Raw genomic sequence first — 14,779 nt, forward strand, 5'->3', positions numbered from 1 at the left:
GCTGTAGGAATATAATCCCCGTGGTTACTTTTTAATCCCCGTGGGACATCAGCTTAAGGTCCTTAAGCGCTTCTATACCTTTTTTTTCTGTTAAAAGTGGAAACTGTTTGGGCTGTGTTTAGATCCAAAATCTCAAAAATTGCCTGCATGATGTATTAAATATAGTTAAAAAATAAATCGTATTACACAAATAGACTATAAATCGCGAGACGAATCTAATGATTATAATTAGGTCGTGATTAGATACTAAATTGATACAATAAATCTACATTAAACATGCTCTAATGATGGTAATTAGACTCATTAGATTCGTCTCGTAGTTTAAAGACGAGATATATAATTAGTTTTATGATTAATCTACATTTAATACTTCAAATATGAAAGATTTTTTTCCAAAAATCTAAAATTCAAAGTAAACTGTACACACCCTTGTGACGCAAAGGCAGGTAAAAACCATCGTTGGAGCCTGCAGGAATAGTGAGCTGACCGGACCGCTCACCGGTCCGACGATGAGAACAAAACAGGAGGCAGCTCATCATGCGTAGGGATCCCAGGGACGTCACGACACGACTCATGAAGCGATGCACTGCGACCGCGAAAGCCCAATCGAAGCGCCGCACAGGCGCGGGACGCGTCTCTCTGGCTGGACCATCTCGTTGGAGTTATTGGACACCATCGAGAAGGCGCCAATAGTGTGTAGCGCGTGGTGATGATTACTGAGCTAAACCGGCGAGGCATCAAATCAGCACAAAAAAAAAACCATTCTGGATCTTCCGTGGAGTCTCGAGTCATTTGGTACTAGCACCCATCTTACCAGCTCCAGGTCTTGGCCTTTCGTCCTTTGACATAAAGTGAGAACAAAATATAAAATGCCCATGCCGTGAGAAAAGACGAAATTGTGCTCCAAGAAGCGATAGAATGAAAAGCGATAGAACAAAATATAAAAGCCGAGAAAAGAGGGTAGGATAGAATGAAGGGGGGAAAAAATAGGGAGGAGAGAAAGAGAAGGCAAAGAAAAAACAAGGAGAGAGGGGTCCCGCGTGGAGAGGTGGTGAGCCGGGAGGGCGCCAGCCACCGCACCCGCCCGTTGCCCCGGCATGCCTCCGCGGACACCTGTCCCCTCCCCCAGCGCGCAGCACATTGACGACGCCACCACCCCACGCCCCCCGCACACGAAACCCCACCAAGCAGACAGATTTGGGTTGCGAGGTGGCCCGGAGGCCGGAGCGAGGGGACCCCAAGCAAAGTCTTGACTCTTGAGCGAGAAGGTGAGTGCCGCGGAAGCCTCTCCTTCCTCCTCGCCTCTCCTTATTAAAGCAGCAGCTCCCCCGGTCGAGGCGAGCAGTCCGCAGCCGCCGCACCCCCCCCCCCCCCCGCCATCGGCCCACGCCGAGCCGGTCGCCGAGGTACGCCGCCGCTCATCCTCGTTTCCCACCTTTTACTCGTGCTCTTTCCCGCCCCGCGCTTTGCTCGTATCGTACGCGGCTGCTCGCGCTGCGTTGCTGGGGCTGGGTGGCCCGTACCGTAGTTCGGGCCTCGGATCGGATTGCTTCCGTTGGCGATCGCTTAGTGCGAGGCTTCTGCTGGTGATTTGCTTGCTGCGCCGCCTGGGTGGTTTTGGCTGGGCGCCGCGGTGGTGCCGCCTTCCACCAGCGGGCGCAACGTGATGGTGGGGAGCTGTGAGCTCGATCTCTGCATTTCAATCAAGTTGCTCTTCCTGAGGCGAGCGATTGGTCTGTCCTGAAATGTTGGGGACGAGTTCGTGGACGGGTGATTTTAGAGGATTTGGGGTGAAAACGAGCCAGTGCTTTGGCGGTGCTCTTGCATTTGTTATTTATTATGTTTCCTGATGATCATGTTCGGTTCAAATGAGCGCTGCCTTTTACTTGTTCATCATTAGTTCGCATTCGTTAGATGCTTGAAATTGAAATCGGTTCCAGACCAGTGGCCTCCTCTTCCTCTTTGGGCCTGCAACAGAACCACGTTCCCCTTTGAATCCCTCGCCTTTCCGATTTTGTTTGCTTCTGTACTTTCGTTTGATGCGCATGATATTATCCCCCTTTCTCTTTTGCCTGCAACTTTGACTTGGTTGGGAACGAAAGCAAAAGCTGAATTTCAGCTCGCCTTTTTCTTGGCTTCCCATCACCCCTTGACCAGAAACCTTACATCATGCAACTGATCCAACCGACAACTGCGACCGTTTTGATCAGGGACGCCAAGGTGCTGCTCGCCTGCTCAACACCAACCAAGCCATGGTGGAATCCAATGGCCTGCGGGGCGCCGCGCCTGCCGCCGCGGGGGTTTTCAGGGTGGCGGGGCTGTTCGTGAGGCTGGGCACCAGCACCACCAAGAGAGCCGAGGCGGCGAGCAGTGCCGTGGACGCCGACTCGGTGTGGAGTCCGACCTCCCCGCTGGACTTCAGGGGCCTCAGGTCCAGCCCGCCCAGGGTCGGCCTCGGCCTCGTCGACGCGCTCACCGCCGACGGGGGCTGCTCCGTGCAGCTGGGGTGCAGGAGCTCGTTCCTCGACTCCATCAGGCCATTCCTCGAGCTGGCGCTGCCCAAGGCGGTGTGCGGGAGCAAAGCTGCCTCGTCGGCCGGCGCCGCCACCACGCTGGATGAGGCGAACGACTACGCGGACTCCGAGGAGTACACTTGCGTCATCTCGCGCGGGCCCAACCCGCGCACGACGCACATCCTCGCCGGCGAGACGCTGGAGGTGCGCGGCACCGGCAAGGGCGAAGCAGGCGGTGGTGGTTGCAGGAAGGCGATTTTCAGCATCGAGCCTCTGAGCGACCAGCAGCTGTCGACGTCATTGCCGGCGGCGGCGCCGGTAAGTGCCGCGTCCGGCCGCTGCCGCTGCTGCATGAAGAGGCTGCCGGAGGACAGGGACATCTTCATGTACCTGTGAGTTTTCATCAGCGTTCTCGTTCTCTAGCTTGAGTGCATGGCGATCGTTGCAGCCGTTTTAGTTCTTGAGTTTTGACAGAATTTGTTGTGGACTTGTGGATGTGCAGGGGCAAGGCATTCTGCAGCAACGAGTGCAGGAAAGGCGACATCGAGGAGGAGATCGAGGTCGAGGAGGCGGAGGAGTTAATGATTCTGGACTCTGTTCTGAATCTCTGATTGAAGATTTTGTTAAGCTGCCGAGGCAAAGTAGTAGTATAATTATTGCCCGCAAGCTTTCTGCCATCTCTTTTGCCTTTACTGCTAGGATTAATTAGTAAGAGGAAAGAAAAAAAATAACAGAAAAAAAGGAGGGAAGGGAAATGCCTCTCGTTCATGTTTTTCTGAAATGGAGAGGTTTAGGCTCGGCTTGGTTGTGCAATGGCCGAGCCAATTTTAACGATTTTGTTGCGCTCCACATTTTGGCCGCTGTCAAACTATCTCTGCGCCATGTATTACCCCATTTTTACAAGGCTAGTTCTGGTTCACGCCCTTTTTTATACCCTCTTGGTCCTTTGAATGCTGGTGATTTCTACTCCTGTCTTTATCATGGCAAATCCTGCTGAGATTTCTCATCATCATGCACTCTGTCAGCAGCAAAGCCCAAGCAGATGCTCGTCAGGAAAACTGTGATCTGGCGACCTTGCCAGAGCCACTAACTCCCGTTGCAGGGCAATTATCAACAACCTCCGCCCGTACAGTAGCTCCAGACTCAGGTCCAGCGGCATGTCGCGTTACGCAAACGCAAGGACGCCGGCAAGCGGGCAGGCATTGCTCGTTCCATGGCAGTGGCATCCAAGGCGCCGACTCAGGTCCGTCGGCCGTCGCGTACTCGTCTCTGCTACTCTCTGCAGATCTTACTACCACAGCACGCGGGTCATCACTCATCAGGGCGACACGCGCGAGTCCTGCTTGCTGCTTGGCGAGCGAGCCCGCGTGAAACGAAACCTGCCGTGGCACGTGGCACGTGGCACGTGGCACGTGGCTATTGAGGCCACGTCCCATCCTTTCTCGGAAGACGCTGACAACAGACAGCTGCCTGGCCGCCGGCGCCATCCATTCCAAGAAGGATTTTTCATGTGCCGCCTTGGCTGTTTAGTTCTTCTCATTCCTCCAAACTTTCCAAATTTTACATCACATCGAAATCACATTAAAATATTAAATATAGCAAATTTTCCAAGAAGGATTTTTCATGTGCCGCCGTTGACTGTTTAGTTCGTTTCCATTCCTCCATACTCCATATATGGAGTACTAAATATAGGTAAATAAAAAAACTAATTGCATAGTTTTTTATGTACGTTACGAGACGAATCTTTTGAACCTAGTTAGGTCATGGTAGGACAATATTTACTACAAACAAATAAAAAGTACTACAGTACACTGCAGTGTCCGATGTGACTTTTTTCCCCAAAATTTCGTGTATCTAAACACACCCTCTGTACTCTTGGAAGCCGCGAAACGCGGGATCGTCTGATCCTTTCTTTCCTGTTGGAGGAGAGCTCTGAGCTCGAGAGCAGCTACTGGAAGAACTGTGAAGTAACGAGCCTGGGAAGTCAGAAGATGAGCTCACACGAAACCGCTCGCCATATGACCTGAGCGCTGCAGAACTGAAGGCGTTTGCAGCCATCAGAGATGTGTACAGTGTACTGTATGTACTTTCAGCCTGTTCGGATGAGCTAATAAGCTCTGGCTGGGCTGGAATCGCTGGTCCAGCCGGTCAGGAGCCGGACAGCTGAACGCGGCGGGCAGCCCTTTAAACAGCTTCCTTCTCGCATCACTGTATGATGCTAACACCAGCCAACACCACCATATCCAAATTGAATAGGGAATACTAGCCGATTTCAGCCCAGCCAGCCCTTTTCAGGGCATCCGAACAGACTGTTTATTGGCTGGACTTTGGTTTAGATGTAAAATTTAAAATTTCAAAACTATCACATTCCTGTGCAGCTGACATGGAATACTAAACCTAGACGAAATAAAAACTAATTATATAGTTTACTTATAAATTACGAGACAAATTTAATAAATCTAATTAGATCATGATTAGATATTAAATTGCTACAATAAACATGTACTAACTGTAAATTAATTAGTCTAAATAAATTCATCTTATAGTTTATAGATGAATTATGTAATTAATTTTGTAATTAGTCTATGTTTAATACTTCAAATGTGAAAAGATTTATTTTTTCAAAAAAATTACATGTACATCTAAACAAAGTTCCAGAATCTAAACGAAGAGCAAAATCTGGTAATATAAAGAATTAAATATACGGAAAATGTAGGAGAGCCACATATTTGCCGTGCAACCACAAACCTCTCTCATCCTGCCAACAGAGACCCCTACATGAATCGACTTCCAGCTACAAGCTTGGGCATTTATCTCAGCTAGGACCTCCGAGGACACAATCTTCAAGCGAGGAATTATAACCAATACACCGGAACCACAGACAACAGAAGTAAACAGGCGGAAGCACCTAGAGTAACAGCTAACAGGCTAAAGAGGCGCAATCAAGGACAACAGCTAATAGCACAGATAGATAATCTCAATTCTCAAGTGATTCGCCTTCGCTGAAAGCCTGAAACTGCACCCGATGATATGGGATCCCCGTCCCGAGAGCTCAGCAGCTCACGCAAGAGGCGCCGTCACGCTTCTTGAAGAACACGCTTCTTGAAGAATGCAGAAACCGCATAAGAATCCCTTTCTTCATATCTGGCGGGTGTTGTATGACTTGCAATTCTGGCACTTGTGCGCGATCAAATGGAAGTGCACCTCTGATATTGCCCCGCAGTCGTTGCATAATATGCTGACCTACAAGGAAATAAAATCTAATTAGAAGTGTTCAGAACAGGCTGTGCCTCTAGTTCAATTTATCTAGTACATCGAAGGATCCAGAATTGGCTTTGTCACGGGTTTCATGGGATCACATATTTCCACTATCCCACGTCACCACACTTAGAATAATTTCATGGCTAGTAGCTACCGTTCGAGATGTTAGACGTGACTTATCAACTTTCTTTTCAGCCTGAAGAGCAGGGTTTTTATCCTTAAAAAGCTGCAATCATGGCCGTGTTTAGTTCCAAAATTTCTCTCTCCAAACTTCACTATTCACCTATCACATCAAATCTCTTACCTCATGCATGGAGTATTAAATGTAGGTAAATAAAAAAAACTAATTGTATAGTTTTGATGTACACGACGAGACGAATCTTTTGAGCCTAGTTAGGTCATGGTAGGACAACAATTATCACAAACAAACGAAAAGTGCTACAGTGTCTGATGTGACTCTTTTTACCACTATTTTATGGATCTAACCACAGCAAAAGAGAAAGGAAGATTACCATCTTGTCATCATAAGAATCGGACAGAGTCGCTAGCTCCATGTCGAGTCTCTCCCACGCCTTGGACATGTCACAAACTGACTTGGAGCAAAGTGGGCATGCAAACCTGTAGATTCATTTTTAGCAGTCAAAACCCAGTCTGTATGGTAAACCAAAGCATACAAAAGGGACATGCAGAACTTACTGGCAGTGCTCCTCCATTTCTTTCAAGCACTTCACATGAATGGTATGACCACAAGGCAGGACAGAAACATCATTTGTCGACTCAAACAAGTACTGACATTCATGAAACAGGATCAGTAACAGGACAGTATCAGAATAACAGAATTAAACAAGTCACCAAAAACATAATCGAATATCTTGAACATTAAAAAAGAGCAGAACACCTACCTCAAAGCAGATTGGACAGTCATGATGCATTGCTCCTTCAACACATGCATGACTATTCTTCAGCACAATTGAATAACAACATCCTACACGAAATAGATAAACAGTGATAAACCATACTAGTTGACTAATTTGCCTATAAATTATAACAATGCTGAATCACTTCATAACCGTATAATAGTAACATAAGGATTCTGAAAAACAATTCTTACAAGAACAAATAGTATTAGTAAAATGCAACTTATTGGATGGTTAGCCAAGTAGAGTTTAGGATTGGATGGTTAGCCAACTAGAGTTTAGGAAGTGCATCTTCCATTTTCCAATTCAGTCTACAACATTTTTCAGCTAGTAATCTACAAATTAAAATAGGTCAAACTGTCATTGAAAACTAAAATCATATAACCAATCGCGTGCTGCATGGCATAATGGAAATTACAAATTCAGAGAAAGATCAAAACTATTAGAAGCGCAGAATGAATTATATACTACTGACTTTAGAATGAAATATTACACAAAACAGAGACGTGAGGCAGTACCACATTTTGAGCAGTGGAAGAAATTTTCCCTCCCTCCAATTCTGCAAACAGTTATAATCGAAGTATTATTTTCTATACTTAAGACTTTAACGGCATTCATACCATGTCCGCTAGGAAAAACTACCACATACGTACCTACATATTCCACATCCATTGCAGTGATACTGTTGTTTAGAAACCTAAAATCACAAACAGAAGATTTAGCAAGGCACGCACTAACATCTACATAAAACAAACAGAAGATACAATAGCAAAATTTATCTTACTAACATCATCATCAAAGAGCTTGCACAATCCACAGAAGTACTTCCCCATGCATACTCCACAATTGATGCATACTTGTCGTACCTGGCAACAGACAAAGCAGCATGATGATATACTTACATAGATACATAAATTTAGCATGTCACGAAGTAGTAGCAAAGGTTGAGTCACACACCTCTTGTTCGGTGCCACATAATGAGCATATAACCTGATGACAGAAAAGTGAAAACATGGACTCAGCTGAATGCAAAAGTAACTTGCAAGCAAAAGGTGAACCTAGAGGGAAAACTTACTTGCTGTACTTCCTGGCGTGGAAGTTCATGCCTCCTCATTGTATCAACTTTAATGGAATTCTGTCAGTAAAAGTACATCTTATATTAGTTTTCCTATATGTAAGATGAACCATGGTTCAAAAACAATAATAGGCACACTCATACTAAGCACATACAATAAACATGGAATATTCCACTGAATACCAATTACATAATAGAAACAAAACAAGAGCAGATAATACTCACTGAAGATTCTAGATAGAAATACAGGCTGCAAGTGCCACGTATAAAGCTGTAGCAGACATCAAGCTACTAAGTATCTTGAGCAAGAACTGAGTACCTATCTAGAATGAGTAAAAACATACCATACTGCATGTGTTTTCAGACTTTTCACTATTAGTAAGATCATGCATCAATACACGACAATTGACAAAGCGCACAAAGCAAATTGAATATCCTAGATCAGAAAACATGACGTGACAATATAAAATTGATCCCCCGCACTAACAACTCTAAAAATTATACCTTAACTTCATTGTGGCAGTGCCGGCAATCAAAGATCTCATTGCAGCAAGGAGCTCGTATGCGGCATCTCCTTCTGTAGTGTGGACACCTGCCATTCAAATGCTTGTTACTTGATATCACGGAGAACTCCTAAGCTGATGCCAAATTGACAAGGCAACCAAAGGTTAAGTGAAAATCATACCCATACTGCATTATTCCTTTCTCAAATTTCTCAAAATCATCAGGATCTGAACCATTGATCTTCTCTTTTTTGTAATTTCCACCAGACTCCAAAGAGCCCTTGGCATATTCCTCCACATTTAGCTTGGCTTGTCCATGTTGAGCAGAAGTAGACTCAAGGTGTAGGTCCAATGCGCCCATCTTGACTGTTTTTTTATCGCTGAAAGCTATCACGTTGCAAACACAACACAAATACCTGCAAATATCATGTATTTAGCAGGATTGCTCCCGAGTCCCGATACAGAATGCAGTGGGAGATCCTAAATTCAAGGAAACCACTCCGCACAGTTCTGGAATGCCATATACTGCTGAAGACCAGGCATCACAAAAGATGAAAGCAACGCCGAACATCTTCAACCAGCAAAATCTCGATAAACTGATCACCCAACAGTCACAGATAGCACTATCTATCTGCACAGTGAGCTGAGAGGGGAATAATACTACTCGATTGGTATCCATCCAGACTCCAGAGAATTCCCAAGCAATCGAACATCCATCTGCACGAAATTTACCGCGTTGTCCACCCCCATTCTCTGGCAAGAGGAACACGTCATAGCATCAAATGCCAGGAAATGGAAGAAAAAAAATGAAACGTGACAAGGTTTCGATATGTTAACGTGTACCACTCATGCACTTGTTTTACTCTGAAAGGTTCATTAAGACGTTAGATTTCAAGGAAAGCCTACCTCCAGCAGACATCTGCTTCATCTTCGAAATCTTTACTTAACATGCACTGCTACCCATAAGAGATTTTCAATCCATTGATTCTTCGATAAGAAGTACCTTGGAGAAAACCAGCATGCTCTTTCGTGCATCATCCTAAGGTTCTACTTGAGATTTCATCAATTCAGACCTGAAATTTAACCTATCTCTACTTTCAACTGAACAGAGATCATCACCAGTGACCCAGTTTTACATGACCGGCATAAGAGAAATGTCTGCCTAATTCTCTCACAAGGAGTACAGAAATGAATAGCCTGTGAGCAGTCCACAAACTGCTTCTCAAATTCTCGTCAACTGGGGCACATAAAGGAATTCGTCCAGAAGATGATAGTTTCCCCCATTACGTTGCTAAAACGTATACTTCTCTTTAATTTAGCGAAAGAATTGCAATCGACCTGTGCTCAACGGTATTTGCAAAGGACAGCCAAATCAAGGATGCAAAATGGCGTAGTGTTGTGCCACAAGAGATGATAGAGCAAACAGAAGTGTGGTATGCATATGGATCAAACATTTTTGACGAAAATCATATGCAGTAAATATTGGTTATGGAAGTCGCAGAATGCGCTGCTTAGGACAGTACATAAGTTCTGAACTTCTAAAGGCACGGAGTCCTTGGCAATGTTAAATTCTAGCCCATTATCTGAGAACTACTGGCTAACCATCAACCATGCACATAACATTACCACAAACCTAGAACACAACCCCCAGAATCTTCAATATCATCTCAAGTAGGCACCCAACGCTGTCGGTACAAACCAAACGAATCAGGCACATGCAGTTGTTTCAAAACGATAAAGGGGATGGACATTTTATACAGATCGCACGACCAATCAATCGCCAAGGGTACTGATGTTCCACCGTGCACACGAAAAGTAAATCAAACAATAAGTCATCACAATACGCATTCAAGCGAGCAATTAGTCACCGCAAATCAAATCAGAGCAATTAGACATTATCAGCTCGTCATCACCTACGCGCACCCGGAAGCAATCAAAACAATCTCACGTACCTAAGCAGATCGATCAATCGGAACACAAATTTAAGCGCGCACAGAAATCAAAACAGAAACTAGAAAAACCGCGAGGCGTATGACGAACTTCCTATCGCACACGCGACCCAATCGAGCGGGGCGGGACGCCGCGGCGGCGGGCGCCGACCGAGAGGAGGCCGGATCCTGCAGCGCCTGCGGGATGTGGATTTGGGGAACTCGGAGACGAGGACGATGGGGTTGGGGTGGGAAGGTTTCGTAGCTGAGAGAGTGGTGACTGCGGTTCGGATGGGGAAGGTTGGGAGGAGCGTATTTAAACTGCTTTCCGGGGACAGTTTCCAGAGGATTCGGCTGACATGGACCGGGCCTAGTGGACCGCGACTGCGATTTTGGTCCTATCCTGGGGGTGAGGACGACGAGAGAAACCAACGAGGCGTATGGGCGTGGATTAACAAAAAAAAACGTTGTTATTGGGTCCGCTGCAGATGCCGCCACGTAGGCTCCAGCCTCCACCGCCCCACGGGCCTCCGCCACGGACCTGCCGGGAGCCTGCCGGCCCGTGCCGTGACGTGAGGAGCTACGACGTGTTCCCGCGGAGAGAAATCATACGTTACGTTACGTCCCGTCCCGCGCGACCCGAATGGATCGTACAAATAATTAGCCGCCGCGACGGTGATTCGGCGCGGGCGCGCGGCCGGCGGCGCATGAATCATGCGGCCTGTTGCTCGCCCGCGTGCGTCCCGCCCTCCCTCTGGGGCGCGACGTGTCCCTCTTGGGCCGAGACGTGTACAGGAGCTAGTGGCTCTCCCGTGGCCTTTTTTATTTTTATATTTTAAAAAAAGTTTTTTACATAAATATATTTTTGGTTTTACAATTTACAGTTGTATGCCCCCTACCGCCTAGGGATCTATATGTAATTAAAATTTGAGTGCTATCGCATGGAGGCCCCTACCGCCCGGTGGAGGGGCGGCAGGCAGGCCGACCGCCCGGCAGGGTGGCGGCGGGCTCCTCCCCAATATAAAAGCTGAGGTCCCCCCACACCTGCATTTGCAGCAAACAACATTCATAGAGGGAAAAAAGAAAGACGTGGGGTGAGGGAGGGAGTTGCAACAGCGAAACCCTGCCGGATTCCGCACTTGTGATCTGCAGGTAAGTTACGTATGAATCCATTAATATTGTAAAGTAATTTAATTTAATTAACTTGAAACGTAATGAGCTTGAAACGCCACCTTGCTCGACATATCTGGCAATCCAAAGACTTAATTTTAATTAAACCAGTTTCTAAAACCATGGTACGGCTTCAATTATAACCACTAATCCGAACCCTAAGCGATTACAATTATAAAAAACACTAATCATAGAATTAAAAATACAAAAAATTTAGAATGACAAAGTTGAGAAATATTAGTTACCTGCGGTTCGGATCCAAAATCCGGCAGGGCTTCGCTGTTGCAACTCTCTCCCTCACCCCACATCTCTCATTTTTCCCTCTATGGATGTTGTTTGCTGCAAATGCAGGGGGGCACTCTGCTTTTATATTGGGGGGAGCCTGCCGCCCCCCTGCCGGGCGGTCGGCTTGCCTGCCACTCCTCCACCGGGCGGTAGGGGTCTCTATGCGATAGTACTCAAATTTTAATTACATATAGGTCCCTACCGCCCGGTAGGGGGGCGGCAGAGGCCCCCTGCCGCCCCCCTGCCGGGCGGTAGGGATATAAAACTGTAAATTGTGAAACTAAAAATATATTTTTGTAAAAAATATTTTAAAAAAATAGAAAATAGAAAAAACGTCTCTCCCGTGCACAGCGCGTCGCGGGCTCTTGATGGAATGGAATTCCACGAGTTGGTCTCCTGGGCAAGTTTTAGAAATCAGACGTGTTTGACTTGGCGGAGCTCCCAGCGTGCACCAGCGCGGCTCCAGCCTGCGCCACGAAACCGCAGGTTCAAATGATCACGCGGATAAATCCCGATGACCCAATCCCATCGTCGGGTAACAATCCGTTTCGTATACGCCAGCTGCTGCTGTGCTACTACTACCACAGGATCACTTCTCGTGCGTACAGCTGCCAAGCACCCCCCCCCCCCCCCCCCGAATTTCTGATGAAACGCGGCACACGTGGGGGGCACAGCACAGCACAGCACAGGTCGCGCTGCAATTATTAGTCCCAGGATCATTACAGCCCAGCGGCTTAAATGCTTGATTTGCCACGCACTAGCCAATCAGTCTACCAGCAAATGATGGCTTGGTTGCTTGCGTGGAGGGCATCCGGCGGCACGAAAGCTGCGAGGGCGCGACGGGATTGTGGCGTGGCTCGTGCTGACGGCAGGACCGACCAGTGTTTTCTACACGGGGCGGCGGGCAACGGCAAGACGCTGACGGCCGGTGATCAGGACGCCTCCGTCGTGTGACGGTGCAGCACCGATCAGCAGTTCAGCACGGTGATGTTTCCATCGGTGTCGCGGGTCGGAGAAAGCAGGATAAGCGATCAGGGTCTACTGCTAAAAAGCTCGAATAGCTCAAAATAGGAACCATAGTGTATCTAGCTGTGAGTACGAGATCACAGGTTGCCACTGCTCAGCACGGCGATCACGGGTTTCCCAAATGTCGCATTCTTTGCCCAGACATACGTGACAAAAGACGACAACCCAATAGCAGTGCTCTTCCACCATTTCAAAAAGATGTGACAAGACGGCAACCACACCAGCTCACCTTCAAAGCAGTCTCTCTGGCGAGGACGACGGACCTGTCATTCTACAGCGAAGGTCTGTGGCGTGTAGTGGGGAAGGCGGCATCTAGGCGCGATCGACCGAGCGGCAGCAATGCAGTGCTGTGAGTCTGCATGCACAGAAATGCATCGAGTAGTCATTTCGAGCATCGAATCTAGCCTTTTCAGTGTTACGTCAGCTAGCCTCTTCACTGTGTTGTCATGTAGGTTTTTTAGGTGCATTTACACTCCACACTCCGGGTATCAGACCTTTGTGCGCCTATAAATACTCCCAAGTTTGTGAACTCCCAGCACAAGTCAAACACCAAACCTCATTGTATACCCAATGTCTGGAGGTGGGTCTAGCGGGAAGAATTACTATGGTTTTGGGAAAAGAAAAGTGGGAAGAAAGGGAGACCCCATAATATGGGAGGGGCCTCTTGGACCTGATTCCTTTCCGGAACCAGTGTTTGAGTTTCCGCCACAGCACAAGAGTGAATTTACCAATGAAACTCCTCTTCGACAATACGATAACCGTAGAGAATCGTGGTCAAAATGCAGACATGGTGCGGACTGCTTAGTGCAGATGTTCACCGACGGGATGGATGGCGGTCGGCGTTTCTTTAAATGTCCACACGCATGGGTAATACTCGGTTGTTTCATTTGTTTATCTTGAATGAGACACCTTACATGTAATTTGTTTTGCAGTCTTCCGATGCTCCAGAAAACTGTGGTTTTACTAGGTGGGTAGATCCTGCACCAATTGATTCTGTTCAGGAGTTCATCGAGTACCTCCAGATAAAGATCTTTGATCTGGAATGTAAGGTGAACCATTATGAGGAAGTGAGCGAGGGTAACAAAGACGACGAAGATGATGATACCAGCAATGCAGCTGGTTCACAGGATGAACCATGCACTATTCCTTACTGCAACTGCTCTTATCACAAGAAGAAGGGCCATGCGCCTCCGGCACCACCGCCTGCACCACCTGCAATGGGTGGATACTGCGGAGAAGGCTCAACGCAGTTTGCTACGTGGGGGTACGGCTACTAGGACTACCCTAGTGTTAGTGACATGCTGCATCATTGTGTTTGTTCTGTTTTTTTTAAATTACCTAAGGCATGTTAGGTTAGTCCGGAATCTGTTTACCGTAGTTTGCAACGGGTTCTGACATGCCACTGCATGTGTGATGTGTGTTTCATTATCGTTGTATTATGATGTAAAATTTGGTGGTTCACATTACGTAATGCATTTCTTAGTTCTTATTTCTTATCGTTATATTAATTACATGTGTGCTTTTTAATATTCTAGTGACATTAAAAGCTCCGAGGGCCATGTCCGTGCCCAGCAGAGGCCTAAGAGGGTCCGACGCCATTGGGGTGGTTAGATATATCTGATGTTTGTATCTCTGATGTTTATTTGTAATGAGATAGCTGTGGACCGCTTATTTATACACTTCAACGTTCGCCTCTGATCACTCTCGTATTTTCCATTACAATCAATAGATGATATGTTTATACTTCGATGCTCCATTACGACTAAGTACGATTCAAACTCGACATTATGTACATGTCCAGTGAATGCAAGTTTGGTACGAGACATACATACAAGCATAATACAACATTAACAATACTAAATGCGAATACATCTTAAACCGATGAACATCATATGTTATAGATCATGGCATGAAATCATCTAGGTGTATAATTCGGCAGAGTTTCGACGCTTTTCTTCTCCTCACCCCTCTCTTTTTTTCTGATTTTTTAGGCTCAAATGACAAAGGGCGGGGACCCTGTCGCCCCTGGATGGGCGACAGGGGCCTGTCGCCCGTTGGGGGCGATAGGCCCCCCAATTTTTTCTTCTCCAGGAATTTCTTT

The 14,779-nt window shown here is 46.8% G+C and overlaps 2 protein-coding genes across 5 annotated transcripts; one reads left to right on the forward strand and one right to left on the reverse strand.

Annotated features, from left to right (window-relative positions):
• The first annotated feature begins 1,297 nt into the window (after positions 1-1,297).
• On the forward strand, positions 1,298-3,446 carry LOC120675487 (FCS-Like Zinc finger 10-like). The gene is made up of 3 exons (XM_039956688.1): positions 1,298-1,406; positions 2,211-2,905; positions 3,016-3,446. Exons 2-3 carry the CDS (start codon positions 2,253-2,255, stop codon positions 3,122-3,124), a joined length of 762 nt encoding a protein of 253 aa, XP_039812622.1. The 5' UTR covers positions 1,298-1,406; positions 2,211-2,252; the 3' UTR covers positions 3,125-3,446.
• A 1,747-nt stretch (positions 3,447-5,193) lies between these two features.
• Positions 5,194-10,494, reverse strand: LOC120675488 (probable E3 ubiquitin-protein ligase RZFP34). 4 transcript variants are annotated; one of them, XM_039956692.1, is made up of 12 exons: positions 10,310-10,494; positions 8,452-8,685; positions 8,271-8,358; positions 7,767-7,826; positions 7,649-7,681; positions 7,480-7,557; positions 7,345-7,388; positions 7,210-7,250; positions 6,677-6,759; positions 6,471-6,562; positions 6,287-6,392; positions 5,194-5,756 (listed from the first exon to the last, which is right to left on the reverse strand). In XM_039956692.1, exons 2-12 carry the CDS (start codon positions 8,628-8,630, stop codon positions 5,652-5,654), a joined length of 909 nt encoding a protein of 302 aa, XP_039812626.1. In that variant the 5' UTR covers positions 8,631-8,685; positions 10,310-10,494; the 3' UTR covers positions 5,194-5,651. The 4 variants fall into 4 exon arrangements, with proteins under 4 accessions (XP_039812626.1, XP_039812625.1, XP_039812623.1 ...); XM_039956691.1 differs by having other exon boundaries at positions 8,452-9,022; XM_039956689.1 differs by having other exon boundaries at positions 8,452-9,022; positions 9,176-10,493.
• Between the last annotated feature and the right edge of the window lie 4,285 nt (positions 10,495-14,779).

The sequence above is a fragment of the Panicum virgatum genome, chromosome 5N (genome assembly GCF_016808335.1).
Source record: "Panicum virgatum strain AP13 chromosome 5N, P.virgatum_v5, whole genome shotgun sequence".
Classification (NCBI taxonomy): domain Eukaryota; kingdom Viridiplantae; phylum Streptophyta; class Magnoliopsida; order Poales; family Poaceae; genus Panicum; species Panicum virgatum.

Bases quoted from the DNA above. Each gene is read 5' to 3' on its own strand.
- LOC120675487 (XM_039956688.1), top strand. From the start codon at position 2,253: ATGGTGGAATCCAATGGCCTGCGGGGCGCCGCGCCTGCCGCCGCGGGG. The intron at 2,906-3,015 runs GTGAGTTTTCAT...GTGGATGTGCAG, and splicing joins AGGGACATCTTCATGTACCT to GGGCAAGGCATTCTGCAGCA.
- LOC120675488 (XM_039956692.1), bottom strand. From the start codon at position 8,630: ATGGGCGCATTGGACCTACACCTTGAGTCTACTTCTGCTCAACATGGA. The intron at 7,827-8,270 runs GTATAATTTTTA...TTTTACTGACAG, and splicing joins ACTGCCACAATGAAGTTAAG to AATTCCATTAAAGTTGATAC. The intron at 7,682-7,766 runs GTAAGTTTTCCC...TTCTGTCATCAG, and splicing joins CACGCCAGGAAGTACAGCAA to GTTATATGCTCATTATGTGG.